At 41.3% G+C, this 18833-nt stretch overlaps 1 protein-coding gene across 9 annotated transcripts in view; it reads right to left on the bottom strand.

The window, feature by feature from the left end:
- Macrod2 (mono-ADP ribosylhydrolase 2) overlaps positions 1-18833 on the bottom strand; it is a 2026216-nt gene that overhangs the window by 170177 nt on the left and 1837206 nt on the right. The window contains 1 exon segment of one of the 9 annotated variants that reach the window (NM_001428718.1): positions 15249-15355. Within the exon segment in view, the coding sequence (NP_001415647.1) occupies positions 15327-15355 (29 nt within the window). The 3' untranslated portion in view covers positions 15249-15326. 9 annotated transcript variants of the gene reach the window in all.

The following is an 18833-nucleotide window of genomic DNA, read 5'->3' as shown; positions in this document are numbered from 1 at the left end:
TTCAATCTATGGGCGAAATATACAATTTTCTTAAAAAAATAATTTACCCAACCTTAAGTATTTTGTAACAACCCTTTGTTATAGAGATCCCTACCTCCTCATACCTTAGCACCTAGTGTGGTGCCATAAATCAGCTAGGAGGTTCGAATGCACATCCCAAGGGATTAAGAGAAAAATGTTATATTCTCCCCAGGGAGCAATTATTACTTGTGCTTGACATATATTTCATTTCTTTAAGTCGAAAAAGGATGAGGTCCACCTGAGAGCTGTTCTTGCACTACATAGAGCTGTGGCTTACTTATCTTTAAATCCGTATTTCTTCAGTATCAGATAATGCTTCCTACAAAGATGGGATAGACCGAAAGGAGCAATAGAAGTTCGAATCCATCTTTTCTTACCCCCACTCTTAAACCAGCCTCCCTCCTCTTTCTCTCCAAGTCTACAGCAACAATGTCCCAATGTGCATTGTTGTTCCAGCTCTCATTTCGAAAGTCTGTTCTCAGCTTGGAAGACAGTTAGCTTGAAAATGGGGGCCAGGTCACACAAAGTCTTTGCTCACATTCTCTGATAGAAAGGACTCGGTGGTGGAGCCCCTCAGGGTTCCCTGAGCTCACTCTTCTCTGTTGGCCTGTAGGCTACTGAGAGAAGACTGGCACGTTTAAGGACAGACTACTGGATTAATACACTTTTGCAGTGTCCTTTTCTTTATTTTTAAAGTAAAACTTAATGGTGAAAGCTTAGCATGCTCAGAGGCATTGTTGTTACTATGTAATCTTTTAAAACAAGCTATGCTCTCCACCGTGTGCTGAGCGTACAGCTGGATGTGTCTACAACCTTTCCTTTGAAAAAAAAAAATCAGGATCTTAAACTGGGCACACTCAAAAAAAGCATCTGTGGTTATTTGAATAAGAATGGCCCCCAGAGGCTCATGTATTTGAATGCTTCAGTCACCAGGAAGTGGAGCTATTTGAAAGAATTAGATTTAGAGGTGTGGCCTTTTAGGGGGAAGTGTATTACTGGGGTGGACTCTGAGGTTTCAAAAGCCCACACCAAACTTACAGTTTCTCTTTTCTGCCTATGGATCAGGAGGAAGCTCTCAAATACTGCTTCAGCTCCTGCCTGCATTCTCCAGTGCTCCCTACCATAATTACAATAAATGAAACCTCAGAAAATGTAAGCAAGTCCTCAGAGAAATGATTTCTTTTACAAAAGCTGCTTTGGTCATGAAATCTCTTCACAGTAACAGAACAGTGACTAGGACTATACTCCTTAACACAGAATGGTCAAGAATGAACCCATCCTTGCTGCTCAGTGGGAACACTTAGGGAGGCAGAGGCAGAGGCAGAGGCAGGTGGATCATTGAGTTCAAGGCGAGCATGGTCTACTATAGCCAGGTCTACAGAGAGAAATTCTGTCTTGAAACAAAGAAACAAACAAAAACAAACAAAATGGACCCATTCTCTATATGTGTATTCCCCCTTTGAAAAGTGTTCCTTCGATTCAGTTGTTGGATGAGAGCACTGTTTTAGAAATAGCTCACATGTTCTCCTACTTGCTGCCTGTTATAATTTTTCTCTACACTTGGCTATGAGCGTATTGGCCTTTCACTCACCAAGTTGTGAACCAATTTGTGTTGCACTTCCTCTCACTTGCTCCCAGCCTATCAGGCTATGGTTGTTTCTCCAAGACCCTAGGACCCCTTCTTTCCACACCTTCCCTGTCTGCCTAGCATCCTTGCAAGTCTTTGTTCAAGTGTCTCCCTTCAACCAGGTCTTTGCCGAATCAATCCTCCATATAAACCCAAAGCTTCTCTCATACACACACTCTCTCCTTCTTGATCAGAACTATCCCGTTGCTCTTTATTAATCGTTTATCAGTTTATGCAGGTATCACATTCATGTTTCTGTTTACCTGTCACTGTTTGAAGGTGCCTTCTTCCCAGGCAAAGACTTTCATCTGCTTCAATTCCTGATATCCAGTAAGGATGTAAAGTGAGAATGGGGTAAGTCTTCAGCAACTATTTATGACTTAACGAAATATGAAAACTGCCTTACCTGGCCTTGCCAGGTTTGTGAATGTATCATAAAAAGGAGAAACTATCCCCTTCCTAATGTCTTCAGATTGCTTATCAAATTGGAAAGTAGTAAATCAGGTGAGGAAGAACTTTCCAAGACAGTTGACTCAGATATAAGAGAAGTGGTCCTTCACTTTATGACACCTGCTGCCATTTTCTCTCCTTACTAGAGCAGTGAACCACAGAGAAAAAAAAATGGTTTCCCCAGGCCTGTGGCTACTTGTATGAACCTTGCTCTAATGCAGTTCTCTCTAATGGTGTGTAGAATTTCTTGGCAAGATGGCAAGACTTCCAAAGCTAGTGTTGAGTGCGTGTGTGTGTGTGTGTGTGTGTGTGTGTGTGTGTGTGTGTGTGTGCTCACTGGGGTTCTAGGTCCTGCTTTTCTGTCTGTCAGAAGCAGTTCTACCCTAACCAACACAAACTCGAAGCATAGGTGCAAAACTCATCGTTTGGTCTTCAGTCATGGGGTCAGGAAACCTGTGAACCATGCCTCAGATACCATAGTGCCCTCTAGAAGGAAGAGAAAATCATGGAAAATACTACTTTGAAAGCATGTGTGGCTATCAGAGACATGAGTGTGGCTAACAAGAGGAAGTATAGGACATTATAGCATGCATCTGTTCCTTCTACACATTTTGTATGATGGCAAAGAGCCAAAGCCTAAGAATTCACCAAGTATCTGTAGGAAGATTGAACTTCGCGGCATTTTAACATCAACAGTGTGACCCTAGCACACCCACTAGGCTGTGCTGTATCTTGGTATAAAAATAGCAGATATTAATACATTGGAGATCTATTTGCACTATCACATGAGACCCTAATAGCTAACATATGGTTCCGCATATGGCATGTTGATACAGACACTTTTATTCCGATGGGGCTAGCTTTTAATCAGAGGATTTCCAGGTATTTTACAAACAGGATTCATCAGCAAAGACTTCCCTAGGGGAAGTTGTAGTGCCTGTGGAGACACATAGCATCCCACACACAATCAAGACCTATTAAAGAATGATAAGAAGAAGAAAATATTAATGAGCCATTTTTTTAAAAGAAGCTAATGAATGGAAATTAAGCACATTTCCCAAAGTCTCCCAATGACTTGATAGGGCAACTATCAAATTATATTGACGTGGGTAGTCACTGTGGTAGGTGATCTACGTTGGAGAAACAACAATAAATGACACCATTTCTACATCTTTGCATAAACTGGTCTCTACTCCATAGTTGGGAAAGTTGTGACCAAAGTTAGTTACCATAATAGCATTTAAGTGGCATTTTCTCCCCTCCCCCATTCCTCCTCTTCAATTGTAGTTTTCTATTAACTTCAAGCCTCGAGGTTAAATTTCCTTCTAAAACCTATAATTCTCTATATTGTCAGTTCTGCTCCCCAGTCAAGAAAACCAGTGTGCCTACACATTTTTCTTCAAACAGGCACACATTGTACTTTGTGCAGATGTTAAATTCAGAATTGGCAAAAGAAAGCAGGTTTTTTTTCTTTCTTTTTAATTTTCTGAAGAATGGAAAATATATAAAGACTTTAAATAGAGCCATCATCCCCTGAATAAATTCAAAAGCCGTTAGACATCTTTATCATCAATTACTGTTTGCTGGATACCTACAAAGTTCAAGTTTCTGGGGAAGGAATAAATTAAGTTCTTTGGAAAACAAAATACTGCCCAGGATGGGTGGAAGGCCTTCATGAGATGTGTCTGTTTGCCTATATAGCATGGAAGTGAAGCTAGAAATTATTAAGAAAATTTGTACAAATTATTTCATCTACACATACCTAAGTAAGTGCTGGGTGTTTGAGCTGAGTAAGACTGTCCCCAAGGCCTTGTCCCCATGGTCCCTTGGGATATCACTGACAGCAGATGTGTATGCATGAGTGCTAGTTTCCTTATGGAACAACTCCAGAGGGAACTTCTTTTACATGGTGAATACTCTCACTGGTGCCCTGTCTGTACAACTAATGTACACATATCTAAGATTGTAGGCATTCCCCATGTTACCCTGGAAAGAATAAGCTGTCATTTTCAGGCTAATAGAACTTTCTTTCAAAAATAATTATCCCTTCCATGTGTAACCCCACTATTTAAGGTTGAAAATAAAAATTGTAAGGTAACTATTAGAATTCTCTTAAGTTGATGGAAATGATGTATATGAATTGAGTCTGTCCATTTACTAACAGTGTGCCCTCACAGAATTTATACTCCTCTAGACCTCACAACCACCCCAAGGTTGACTAACAGAAAAGCAATGCTTTCTTTGTATATTTTTTCACTTCTAAAAATCATTGAATAATGGCTTATTGTGACCAAATTTTTATCTGTGTCTGATATTGTGTCAGAGTAATTTTCAACACAACATTCATTTACATCACATGAAAGTACAGTGGTCACAGTACCCACATGGGATTGGTACCATGACACCTTGAGTATCAAAATTCACAGATGCTTGCATCCTCATTTAAAATGGTGTGCTCTTACGTAACCTGAGCAGCCATTCTGTATGGGTTACATCATCTCTCAATGACTTTACCACACAATACAACACAAAGGCTATGTGAATTGTTGCACTGTTTGGCTTAGAGAATAACGATATCAGGGAAAGCTTTCAAATCTGTTCAGTAGAGATATCATTTCCTTCTTTAGTGGAATTTGAAACTTCAGAACCTGGGGATACGGAAAGCATCTATAATTTGCAATCAGTGAAACTATACAGCTTTAAGCAGAACAAGCTGAAGTTGAGTTTGTGTATAATTAGGGCATAGGAATCTGTCTTTCTGTAGAAAACACTTAAAACTTATTGGATCTAGACATGAGATTCTCAAATATCACCCTGGTCCCAAAACCCCAGGCAGGCTTCTCACAGTGCACATCGCTGAATTCTGCTTCAGCAGAGCTACGGATGGGACCAGACCTTTTATTGTCTAAAAAAGTCCCAGGTGATAATCCAAGGTTGTTATGGGTGAGACATCACACCTTGAGAAACATTGGCTCCCCTGTATTTAAGTAGTAAAAATAGAAGCTACCCTATGCTGCGGGTCTCATTCATCAAATATGGCCACAGGCAGCCCTCTCAAGTTCATGACTAGATTGCTTACTCTTCACCTTCTGAAGATTTGTAGCCATGAGTTGAGTAGTCACTTGAGAATATAGTAGTTATTTATTAGAAAAGGTTATTTTTAAATAAGATTAATATGTAAAATTCATCTTTACCCTAAAATTTTGCCTAAAAAGTCTTAATTATATTACTTTTGCTTGGGATATACTTTTGCTTGGCTTAAAGCCATTGAGCGAGATGTCTTGGAACTTCTGCTCTTCAGAGACTGAGTTGGGAATTCTGGACACAGGATTGAGCCTCCCAGGAGCCTACTGGGGAGACACACGAGTGGCCCAGAACTTCTGCTGTACTTGCCAAAGAGTATGATAGATGAAGTAAGGAGGGCTTTACATGCTCTTAAGGTGAGCACTGAATTCCAGTCACGAGCAGCCAGTGACACCTCACAGGAGGTATTGCTTCACCCAACAAAGCATTTGTCCTTAAGCAAAATTTCCTGAATACTCTAGTCTCTACCATAATGTCTCTGTTAGGACTGTGACAGTCACTGGCCACATACAGCTATTTGACATTTGAAATGTGCTAGTCCAAACTGAGATGTCCTGTAAATATAAAATACATACCAGATATTGAGGACAATGTGTTGCCTTGACATTTTGGACACACACATTTAGATGACATTTTAGTTCTATAAAGTAAAAATGAATTTCAGTCAGGTGCCCTCAGACTTATAATCCTCCTGCCTGAGCCATCCCAAGGCTACGATTAAAGAGGTGTACCCATGATTTCTTTAGTTTTTAAAATGGCTTTTCAAAACTTAAAAATGGCATATGCATTTGCGAGTCACACTATATTTCCAACTCTTAGCACTGCTTGAAATACAGCTGGTGTGGGGAGGAGCACAGAGCTGAGAGTCCAGATGGGCATATGGGGATTGTCTCTCAAGCTGTTTCTCTCTTGTTTCTCACTTCTAATTTCTGTGGACACCAGTGACTTCTTGCTATGAATATGAGGCAGGTTTTTTTTTCTTTTTTCCTGGAATCCAAGGGAACCTTGTCTTGCTGATCCTGACATGAGTCAGGGTAGCAATTCAATACCCATAGGAAGCCTAGTCAATGGGATAGCAGTAGTTCGGCAAAGAACCATGGTCAAGCATTCATGTAACTCTGAGGTGCTTTCTCCTGATGTCTGCCAGAGACTGGGACACAGCTGTCCCCACAAGGCCATTGTCTATGCACCTATTTTGTATTCCCTTCCTTCCCCAATCTTGCTGCACTCTTCCCCTCCTGGAGCTTCCTGGGATCAGTACTTGTCCTTGAATTCTAGCCTTAGAGTATGCTTCAGGTAGATCGGATCAAAGAACGTTTTAAACCAACTATCTACACAAACACATTATTCCCAATCATGCTAAGTGCTGATGATGGGAAATGAAGATTGCTAATTGACTCTTCGCAAGATCACCTGAGGGCTTCCCCACAGACGTGGCGTTTAAGCTGGAGATCCTAAAACTGATCAGTAGAGCTTAATAAGATGAAAAAAGAGAGATAGCTCATGCTCCAGGTGGAATGAAGAGCACCTGGAAGGGGCTTCAGATGCAAAGACCTTGATTTTTTGAAGATTTTGAGAGGAGTCCATGGAATTGGACTAAGTGGGAGAGATTCAGACAAAGGGAGGAGATGGAGGAGGAAGGTGGTGGGGAACAGAGGGAATGTTTCATGGGGGAAGGGAACAAAACCTTAAGATCATATATGGCTGGGGAAGGACAGACATTCAGCACAGTTGGAGGACTGACCACAGAGGATATGAAGGCAGGAGTAAGGTCAGGTGAATAAGTTGCCATGTTAGAAAAAGTTTCATATTCTTTGGAGGGAGGGTAGCAGGGAGTGAGGGAAGGATTCTCTTTCACACAGTAGCTGTGAGAAGTATGCATTGAGTAAGGTGGGGAGAAAAGGCAGCCGTCTACAGCTATTGGACTGAATTAAAATTTGTCAGAGGAGGGATGACAGAGAGATATACCAGGGGCAGAATCAGTAGCTTTGGTGAGCTTAAATGAAAATATGCAAGAGCTATGATAACAGCGTCTATGGGAAAATTCTCCATCATCAGTCATTACAACTCCATTATATAACTGTTCTGTTTTACTGGTGCAGAAGTAATGTTGTGAGTTGAACCCCTGCTCAGGTTAAGCTCCACAACAAGCATAGAGTAGACATGTTGCATGCCTTGATTGACCACCATATTATATCACCTTGAATTCTACCCCAGCAGTAGCCTAGGAAACTGGACGTAGGGTGCTCGAAAACCAAGGGTGACAGGTTGGTTAACATAACCATGAGATAACTAATAGGTATATTTTAGGAGGAAGAGAGACAGAATAGATGCCAAGAAAAGGGACCTTAGTAAGGAGTCAGGGAGAAGGGTGGGGTCACGAGTTAAATGTTAAATGCACCTGTGGTGTAAGCCCGAGAACTTGTGCTTAGATACCAGCATCTCCATAGTAAAAGCTGGTGTGGTTGCACATTCCTGTAATCCCAGGGTTGAGAGGCAGGGATGGCAGAGCCTTTTGGGGTCAATGGTCAGTCAGTCTAGACAATCAGCAAGCTCTAGAATCAGTTAGGGGTGCTGCCTCACAAGGTAAGGAGAAGAATGGGAGAAGTGGTCCATATGGTACATGTATATGTGTTCCTCCATATGTATATACATGTGTACATGTGCATCCATATGTATGTATGCATAAGTGTATATGCACTTCCATATGTATATGTGTATATGTGCCTCCATATGCATATGCATGTACATATGTGCATACGTATATACATTTGGATGTGTCCCCATATGTACATACATGGGTATATGTGTCTCCATATATGTATATGTGCCCCTACCACATCTATACACACATATATAGAACATACACTAAAAATAAGTAATGTGAGACTTGACATACAATCTTTAACCCAGTGAAGCATCCAGGTGACAGTCATTTTTGTATAGTTCTGCTACTTGCAGATATTCCTTGTTAGATTTCTATTTTTTCCTTTGGTGACCTTGTCAGAGTTGTACATTTTGACTGATGGTTTGAGACAGTTGGTTCCAATATCTGTTCTCTTTCTGTCGCAAATAGGAATATATCCTATTGTTATCCCTTGGGGCCTGCCTCAGCAAAACGGACAACAGCATACATTCTGTGATTTTTTCAGACCGATTATGACTTTCTCTTTCACATCTCCAAGGCCTCACAGTTTCTTCCCTATTAAGCTATCCTTTAAAAATCAGCTGTTATTTTTTGGTTTAGTATGAACTACTTTCATTTAGTAGTAAATATGTCAACTCTCTTAAGACTACTGATAACACTAATTATCCAGTCTTTTATATAATAATAATAATAATAAATTCTAAAACTACTGTACAAAGTAAGGAATTCTAGGATTAGCTCATCTTGAATTTAATCAAAAATTCCCATTATGAATATATTTCAAAAAGTCTTACTGGAGTCTTATTTTGGATTCAATTTTCTACTTGTTTATTTTGGTCTTTATGCTTTTCCCAGTACTCTGCCTCTTTCCTTTATGTGAGGGTAGCATCTACTCTAATAAATCTTTTCTAGACTATAGCACTACACATACATACACATATACACACACATGCACACATGTGCATGCCTCCACACACACACACATACACACAAATACACACACATGCATGCCTGCATACACCCATCCCCATCCCCATCCCCCACACAAATACACACATGCACACACATGCAGGCCTATACACACACACACACACACACACACGCCCATACCCACACCCCCTCCATGAATGCTTGCATACACACATATACATGCCTGCCTGCACAACCCACAACCCATACCCACTATTCCTCCATATATACACACACGCAATGCACACATATGCAGGCCTGCACACACACACAAACACACACACACACACACACATGTGCTGGGGATTGTATGCAAGGTCTCATACCTTTAAGGTGGGTGCTCTACCACTTTCTGCTTTCCCAGCAGCTCTATTGACCACATTCTGAACAGCAATTTGTCAACAACTCAAGGACTGGGGGAACAAATGGTTGAGGGTAGCCAGTGATGCTAAACAACACAAGTCTCAGGAACCACAAGAGACAAACGACGTCTGCCTCCTCTCCTGGTGGTAGAGTGGGCCACTGCCAGTATGGGCAGTGCTATATACATGAAATGACATGTGGATCTCAAGCTCAGGAGGATTCTGGCATGTTCTTTGTTCTTGCTACCAAATTGGTCAATTTACAGAAGTCTGCCCTTATCAGATGCACTCTTTTTGGAAAACTTCGAAGGAATTCCAGCTGTCTCCTCTCCACAGAAATGTTTGGTGGGAAAAAAAAGAATGAAAAAAAAAAGGCATCAGACTGGTTTGTGATCAATGAAAACCATCTCTGCAAACCCTGACGTTGGAATGGTGATCAGGTGCTTTGTGGGTCAATTCCTTCTCATGGGTCTCGGGGGAAAATGTTAGATGCATGGGGTTCCTTTGGACCTAAAGAGACAGATGTTCTTGAGGGAATAGAAATAGCATCAACTAGAAAACTCAATAGCCCTCCAGCCTCCCCTGAGGAAGGAAGGGTTTCAGGGCTTCCTGTCTTCTTGACAGTTTGCTTGCTTATGAGATTAAATTACTTCTCCCTATTCTGATTGGTACTTTCAGACAATTTCTGCCTTGATATGACCAGTACTCCATTTTATGGACCTCCCAGAAGATCTGTAAGCATCAGAATGGGCTTGGCTTTTAACCTCTGTGCTACAAATAATTGCAAGCTGCAATTGCAAGAAATACTGTCCTATAACTGCAGATGTCAATCAAAGCAAATCCAAGATGGTATGAGAGACCTTCCCCAGCACATGGCAAACATTCAAACATATGCTATGTTTGTTAGGCAGTTCAAATCAACAGTGAGGGTACCATCTTCTCAACACCAGGCTAAGAGAGGTAGTATCAGGATCATTAGCAAGAACAAATAATTATAGGAAGAAACAGTACATGTTCAAGATGAAAGATGACCCTTTAAAGTTTATCTCATTACATCTAATTAAATTATGCTTTTGGTCAGTTTTAATTATAACTAATGATGAATCCTATGTAGAAAATGTTAAGAGGGTTAAATAAAGGCTGGAGAGTAGAGCTATTATGATGAGGAAACAAATACACATCTCATTTATTGACCCTTTAAATTATTCATAGTTAGAACTCCCTGTGATTGTTTGAATTGGCCAGTCCTTGCATAAAGTGTATGAGTAATTCAGGTTAACAAACATGAGCTGTTTTGGACTTGGAAATCAAATAGGAATGTGTTACTCCTTAACTAGTCTGTCAAACACTAGCTTCCATGCACTGTTTGGAGTTTCTTTCAACACTATCTCTTCCTTACTTCTGCCAGCCTGCCATCATTAATCATGAATGCATATTAACATGGCTACTTATGTAGACCTGGGCTACATAATAAACTTTTTCTAATGTCTTAGCAAAATTATAGAGCAGTTACCGTTTACTTTAATTTGGTTCTATGAATTTTCATGTAAGTTGTTTTAAAGAGTAGAATTCTCTCTCAGTCTCTGTAGCTGTATCTCTCTCTGGCTCTCTCTCTCTCTCTCTCTCTCTCTCTCTCTCTCTCTCTCTCTCTGAAATAAGCTAATGCTAAACAATGAAGATATAAATGCCAAATTGCAAGACTGAACTATTTTCCCCTTTGAAAGGCAAATTTCACATAAGTTCCCATTGTCATAGAAAACCTTTTTGTACCAATATTTAGTGAACGGAGAGAAAGGCTTCCTGACCATCCACCCATTCTTCTTTCTGCATTGGAGAAGGTTATTGTTATTCACTTGATGGATAGAAAGGCAAAATGCATTCTCAGGGAGACCATCACCTGCAGGTCTATAATTCTTTTCTGACAGGACCACATTAGTCATCTTAGTGACTTAATTTTTGAACCTGTTTCTGTCTCCCTGAAGGCATGAGAGAAATCCTATGTAAAATGTACCCATCCTGAAAGGAGGACTCCCAAGCTCTGTACGTAGAGTAAGATAAATTAGATCTCCTTAGGTAACTTGAGGGATGTGGAGAGGAGGCTTTCTCATTGAGCTGGGGTGGTGTAGTGACACACATCTAAAACACTTTCAAGGACAGCCTGAATATCTCACTTAATGCTGGAAAGCCGTGGTCTACAAACTATAGCTTGGAGCCTGGCTTTAGCAAATACAGTCTGCAAGCTAAGAAGACATTTTACTTTTCTAAAGGCTGATGATAAAAAGAAATAAAAACGGCCTAGTAGTGTTGGCTCCAGAAATGGTGGCACACACCTTTAGACCCAGCTCTTGAGAGGCAGAGACAGATAGAGCTCTGAGTTCAAGGCCAACCAGGTCTATAGCATGAGTTCCGGGACATCTAGGGCTATACAGAGAAACCCTGTCTCAAAATGACAAACAAAAACAACAAAACCTTTCCTATTTGACCACAGCTTCAGACTGAGCTAATAAAGCTACAGGAGTTGATGCAGATTAGGACTTTGCACATGTGAACTCCTTGTTGAGGGGTGACAATTTCTGTGATACAGGATCAACCTGAACCTCTATTAAGATAACCTCCAGCCACCATGAGATCGTTTTCTGTAAACCAGTATCATCCCCAGGTTTTCGATGACTCGGAGAACTTAGATGGTATTAGAAAGGACATTTGAGCTTAAGCCAATACAAGAATTTAATATTTGAGGAAATCTCAAAGAATTCTGGGTAGAGACTCAGCTAGGAGGTAAAATGGCTTGAGGAAAAACTGGAAAGATGCTTGGGATTATTATGGTGGTTTGGAAACTATGCCCACAAAACTTCCTCCTAAGCCCTCCTCCTTCAAGAGAGGAAAGTTCAATTCCACTTTCGATGCAGCAATTATGGATTTGGTTCTAATTAGCAGAGTGCAGTCAAAATCACAGTAAGGTACATTTGCAATGGAACTACAAAATGACTGGCTACTCCGGTACGTGCTATTACTCCCACTCCTCTGCTCTGGGGTAAGCCAGTTGCCATGATGAGGTTACACATCAGACATCCGCATACGAGAAGTCTACATAGAGAGTTCATTTTCCTAACAACAGACAGTGAGAAAGTGTTGAGACTCATGCTTCCCACAAGGCAGGGGTGGGAGGAGGAGGCAAGGGTGGGAATGTGGGGCTGAGTGGATAGGCTTCTAATGTGATCTGTAGGTCTGAGTGTGACGAGTTCAGTCTGGACTGAACACACACACATACAATTTATAATATATAATATATATAAATGGGTGGCATATATAATTAATATATAAAATTTATAATATATAATATATAAATGTGTCACACACACACACACACACACACATATATATATATATATATATATATATATTCCTTCCTCCTATAATCTTTTTAGACTGCATTTCATCATGATCAATATAGCTTACCGAATCCTCTGAGAAATCCTCACGGAGGCTGGTTTTTACATTCGGAGCTCATAGCAACGGAAACTGTCTACAGAGAATTACCTTCTGGTAAAGCAAACTGCTCGCCCATGGTCTTCTCCCTCATCCTGCCCATCTCTTCCCTTTCATCTGTATTTACCACCAGTCCCTCTTCTGCCTGCTGCCATTTTTCTTGCTCTGTGCTCTCTGGGACATCACTGCTGAAAACGTCTGTTGCTGCCTTCCTACCACTCTGATACCACCGTGCCTTTAGCTCAAAGAGCCGTAGGTGCAGATTAACTCTCAGTCATGGGATTCTTCCTTCTTGCATGAGCAGAGGGGAATAGGCACATGTGTAAGATGAATTTCAAATGTGATCTCTACTGACATTGGCAGCCAGTGTCAGGTTCCTCCACTACTTGATAGATTCCTATGTTTTGAACATGTCCTGGGATTTAGTATGTAGCTGAGGTAATAGAAATAACTAGTTGGTCTCTGTCTTGTGGTTGGTTTAATATTTTGGGATTTTTTTGCCCCCTCTGCAGCTCCTGGCTCATACTGCTGCCCTACCTCATTTGATAACAGATGCCAGGCCCTCATCACTCCAAAGGTCCCTCCTCACACAGCCTTCTCCAATTCTATTAATTACCTGAATGATGGAGCATCTTCTGTTATTCACAATAAGCTGGTTGAATCAAACCCGAGTTTCTGTTAAGGAAGTGACTCTTGATTGGGTCCCTAAGTAGTTTAAGGATGGAGGCCGGTTACCAGAGGAACAAACCACGAGATAAAGAAAGCTACAACTCTTATTCTTACCCTGTGACTTCTGGGAGGAAAGAGAGGCTACCAATGATTTACTCAGCCACGCCCATGCCATGGAACACCCTGAGAGTCCTAAGGAACATGGTTCAGAGAACTTTCTGGATTGATGAGTGCAATCACATCAGGTAGATGGCATCTCAAATCTGCAGAGACAGCTGTCTCCATGCTCAGGATTATTTAGGCCCCCCAGCACCCACTGTTTCACCTGGCTGTTTGTTTTCCTTTTCTCTAATAACCAAGGGATAATAGGCTGTGCCAAGTCTCAGGAGTTTTTGTTCCACAGTATTAGCCCAAGAGGGGCTGGAGGCCATTCTTTGAATCAGCAGCATCTTGCAACTGCTATGAGAAGTAGAGGTTCTCTTGCAGGGGCGAGTGGAGAAGGGGGATGGGAAAGGAGGGGAGAGCACTTAATCTGCATTCATACTCTTCCTGGATAGGTAGTACCAGACTTAAGTAGAATTCTAGATCTGTTTGGCATCTAGGGTGTTAGAAGATGGTTTAAACCTATAAAACAAAGGAACCAAAAAAATACCGAACTTGTGATATTCTGAAACAGTCAAGTACAGAGGATCTGGCCCGAAGGCTTGGAATATAATATCTCTATTTTCCTCACTTAAATATACTGGGAGGTAGATGCTGCCCTTGTCTCATTTTAGTTTTTTATTTATTTAATTAATTCTTTTTGCTGTTTGTTTTTTGAGACAAGGTAGCTTTGGGTATTTGAAACTCACTTTGTAGACCACACTGGCCTTGAACTCATAGACTCTTGCCTCCAGAGTGCTGGAATTCAAGGTGTACTCTGCCACACCTGATTGTGTCACTAAAAATTTAATAAAAATGAGGATCTAGATATGGCTCATATATGAATATCACACCTTCTTTGCAACATTCAAAGACCACAGGGACACACCCATTGTTCTTTTCTATGAGCCTGAAATGACCTTCACCTCCTAAAGGTCTTTGCTAATACATAGGATAGAAATTGCTCTGATGCAGACCAAGCCAACCCCAGATCATATGTGCTGGGGTCATAACCTATCTCAGAAAGGAAATATTTTAAAACTTCAATCCCACATGAGGCAGCAGCCCTAATAAAGAAGGTGACTGAGGTTCCTGGCATCTCTAACCATCAGGTTCTGCTTTGGGGAACTGTACATTGTCAACTTATACATGGGTCCTTTATTCCAGGAAGAAGCTTTAAGCAATGATTTTTTTTCTTAGTTAATTCCTATTCACATCCCTAGAAGTAGGCAGCACACTTTACATATGAAAAGTGCAATTGCAGTAACTCTATCATTTCCTTACTCGTTCTTTTGTCTACCTAAAAACGTTTACTGAGTACATAGCACCACTACCACCACCACCAACAACAACAATAACAACAACAAAAAGGCAGCAACTGTCAATCTGTGGGTCCGACCCCTTCACCAAACCTCGATCTCCAAAAATATTTACATTCATAACAGTAGTAAAATTACAGTTATGAGGTAGTAGTGAAAATAGTTTCATGCCACAACATGAGGTGTGGCAGGATTAGAAAGGTTGAGAACCACTGCTCTAAGGTCTTTTACTTTTATAGGGAATACAGATGAGCTAAGATTCTATGTTTACCTCTTCGCTTGCTCTTCCACTCCCTCTCCCTCTCTTCTTATAACCCAGTCTACTCTGACCAGAGCTGAATTTTGTAGTAGAAATCCATTACCCAGAAGATGAAAAAGTGGGCAATGACCCGTAATAACTGACAGTTTTTCATCATAAAAACCAAAGAGCGTCCTATAAACCTGAGAAGAAAGACACAAACAAACAAGTGTGTCCCCAACTTGTTGTGTCATAATTTGCAGGAAACTGGCTTTTTATTTCTTTGCTCAGCTGAGACTTCACTGTTAGCTCAGAGCTTACGGATCTTTGGGCTGGTACCTGTTGAAAAAATAATGGCAGATTTACTGAAGGGAAGGCAGTGTAAATGGTCAGAAATGTCTAGACAGGAGAAAAGTAAAAGCTAAATACTTTAGGGGGAAAAACACATAGAGCAGAGAAATAATAATTTGAGCATAATTTCTCTTGGGAAACCATAATTACTTCCTTCCTGTGATGAATATAATTGTGCTGGATTGAGTCCGTTTTTAACTCTATACTCAAGAAATTTTGGGGAGAAAAAGACAAAGCATTTGTTTTCTGGAATTTTCCTGTGGAGAAGGGGGGGGGCATGTGTATCTATTACCCCAAAGCTGCAGTGGTTATCATCACAATAGAGATGATAACTACCATTTCTCCCATGTTCACTCTGTTTTCATCCACTCAACTTTATGCTTTTTCTCCTCTATATTTTACTTATAACCCTTGGCCAAATCCTTGAAGAGTAAGGATTATTATTCCTATTTTACAAATAATAAAACTGAAGATTAGGGGCTCTCCCAGAAGTCTGCAAGCTGGTAAGTGGTAGAGTTGAGATTCAAACTGAAATTCGGATGCCCTGACAACCAGGCAAAATGCCATTCCAACTGACTTTGGAGAAAACGTCTCCTAATGAATCGGGTGCAAGTACTCATTGTTGTGCAACTGAAGTTTATGCAGAATTATAGTTCAATTAGAATTTAACGGAATATCTGAGCCCAGCATTCTCTGTGAAACTGTTAGCATCTTCTGTTGTAGGGTTTTGTTTGTTACATAGTCCCTGTTTCAGTAACCACTGCTTTGATATCCCATAACCCTTTTGAAGGCAATTTTGGGTTGTTAAAGACGTGATGTCTTGGTCATGTTTCACCAGTCCCTAAATTTGTGGTCAGTCGAACTAAACTCCATCAAATCTGTCCAGATCACACTGCCTACTTAGAAAGGCAATAGAATGTCAAGGAACTCATGTGAAAAAGCAAAAAGCCCAGGATCCACTATATAAGCTATAGTTTGAATCTCAAAATAAGGTCTTAAACCCATAAACTGCCTCTTCCTGTTATTTCTAATGTCCGTCTTCTGAGCTGTATCCATAGGAAACAGTGAGCTGAACAACTGTGCAGAAGGGCCCTTGTTACAGAAATGTGTTGTTAGTAACCTTAGTGAATGACAAGCTCCAGCACGCCCTAATTGAACGGGCACCAGACAAGGAAATCCGGTTCCTAAACAGCAGGCGGGAAATACTCCTGTGTGGCTGCCAACGCATAAACATCTAGGACAAGGTTACCAAACCGCCCAAAGAATTTCTGAGTCAACAGAAGCTCAGATTTCCCCAGTGCCTGGGGCAGCCCCGAGAATGAAGCCAATACTTCTGACATTCCTTCAACCCACCGTCAAATAGCTTTGGAATATAGGATGACATTTAAAAGTTGAACAACCAAATTTTAGTAGTTCCACACAGCCTTCCAAATGAGCTCTCTCTGGCTAACAGGGCTGTTGGGTGCTGTCTCTTACATATGTTTTGTGCTCAGTTTCCTTTCTAAACCCTCCTTAAAGTCTTTCCCTGGGGAGTCAACTCAGACATCCATCACAGTCATGGTCCGCATCTCCACAGCATTGCCCTTCCCCCGACTCCCAACCCCCCCCCCCCCCCCCCCCCCGTACACTGGTCCTTGCTCTGTTTGCTTTCACTTGACAATTGTGTAGCACTTTGCAACTACTTCATCAATGGTTGGCTATAACTTTTCCATAGCCTCTCTGCACACCTCCAATTGTCTACATGGGGTTCTTAAGTAGTGTCAGCATTCTTTTGAGAAGGCCCTTTGATCTGTTAAGATGATTGGGCCAGAGTGGAACTGGGGTGGGGGACAGACAACAAACTTTCATATGGGTAATATTATGGCCTCAATTCTTCTTCTTACTTTTTTTTTTAAAAGGTATAGGACACAAGATTTCAACCACCAGTTAGGATTGACTGACAGCAGATTACAAATAAGCCATCCATTTTCCCAACTGAAAGTTGCTCTTATCCCGTCTTCCACTTTCTGTCCATGAGTCCAGATGCCATTGATCCTCTTTCCTTTTCCCAGACTCAGAGTTGCCAGGAGACTCAGGTCTAGGCAGAACATTGAATACCCCTGGCTGCGGTAACAAGTTCCAAGGTAGACATCTGATGAAATTTGGCCAATCAGAAATAACAAAACACAGCCTCAGCATTTTTGTTGAAGCCATTTCAAAACAGTAGATTGTTTTCAATGGGCTGCTGGGATGAAAGCTTGAGGCTAGCTTGGCCCCCGAGGGGTAGAATGGGAAGAGGATGCACTCAGAGCAGAGACAGGAGAGACTTGCAATGGTTAAGGTTTCTGAATCTTTATCATGTGATCTCTTCAGATGCAGGTTTCTCTGAAGGCCTTTGAAATGACTTTTCTGTCCTTGACTGAGTCTCTTGGCTTATTGTAACCACACAGTAGGCTGCTTATGCTGCAATACACCGAACAATTGAAAAACACTGATCTACAAATACAGAGTGATATGTATAATCTCATGAGCTTATGTAAGGGGTTTCGGCATCATCAAGAAGGACCTACTAAGTGTAGGTCCTACACTATCTAGTGTATTGTATATGATGCTATTTTCTAAGAATTTCCAGGAGCTGTTCTGGGATTTCCTCTTGTTGGCTCCATCCATTCTCAAAACCCATCTCTTAGAGAAAAAGAGCATTGTCACACACACACACACACTCACACACCCCAATTCCTCTGACTTGGCTGCATCACAATCTCTAATTCCTTATTACTTTGCAGATGGCACAGATTCAGAATGTACATTTTCATACACAAAGGAAGAATAACTCTTGAAATCAGCCTCGAAGCCATGGAAGGCCTGAAGCTCACACTTGATTTAGTAGTGCTGCAACAGACAGCAGAGTGTGACTGTCCTCTTAGCAAAAGCAATGGGATTTAGAGTCAGCAGATTTTGCGGAGGAATGACTTTAAACCGGAAACACGAATGATGAGTCTACGGCTGTATGACTGAATTTCAACCTTTCACAGGACCAGGGGGAAGGGATCACCAAGATCATAAAATTAAATCCTTCAGGTGACAGGTACCAGAGATTTAGCGAGGTTAGTCATCATGGACAGGAAGCCAGCTTTCATTGCCCTGGCTCAACTCACTATGATCTCCCCATTCTGGGCTGTAGACTCCAGACTTCACATCTGTGTGTCTCTACCTACTGTCTTCTAACAGGGACCACTGTTCTCTTTTGAACTCATTCCACAAATGTTCTAAATTATTGACTTAGTTGTGAATGTATGGTAGATATTAGAGTAGATTGTGTTTCCCTAAAAATGCAGCAGCAGCAGCAGCAGCAGCAGCAGCAGCAGCACAGCAGCAGCAGCAGCAGCACAGCAGCAGCAGCAGCAGCACAGCAGCAGCAGCAGCAGCACAGCAGCAGCAGCAGCAGCACAGCAGCAGCAGCAGCACAGCAGCAGCACAGCAGCAG

This window comes from Rattus norvegicus, chromosome 3 (genome assembly GCF_021556685.1).
Source record: "Rattus norvegicus strain SHRSP/BbbUtx chromosome 3, alternate assembly SHRSP_T2T, whole genome shotgun sequence".
NCBI classification, from domain to species: domain Eukaryota; kingdom Metazoa; phylum Chordata; class Mammalia; order Rodentia; family Muridae; genus Rattus; species Rattus norvegicus.
The sequence above is the reverse complement of the archived record's forward strand: the minus strand, read 5'-3'. Positions and strand labels throughout refer to the sequence as shown.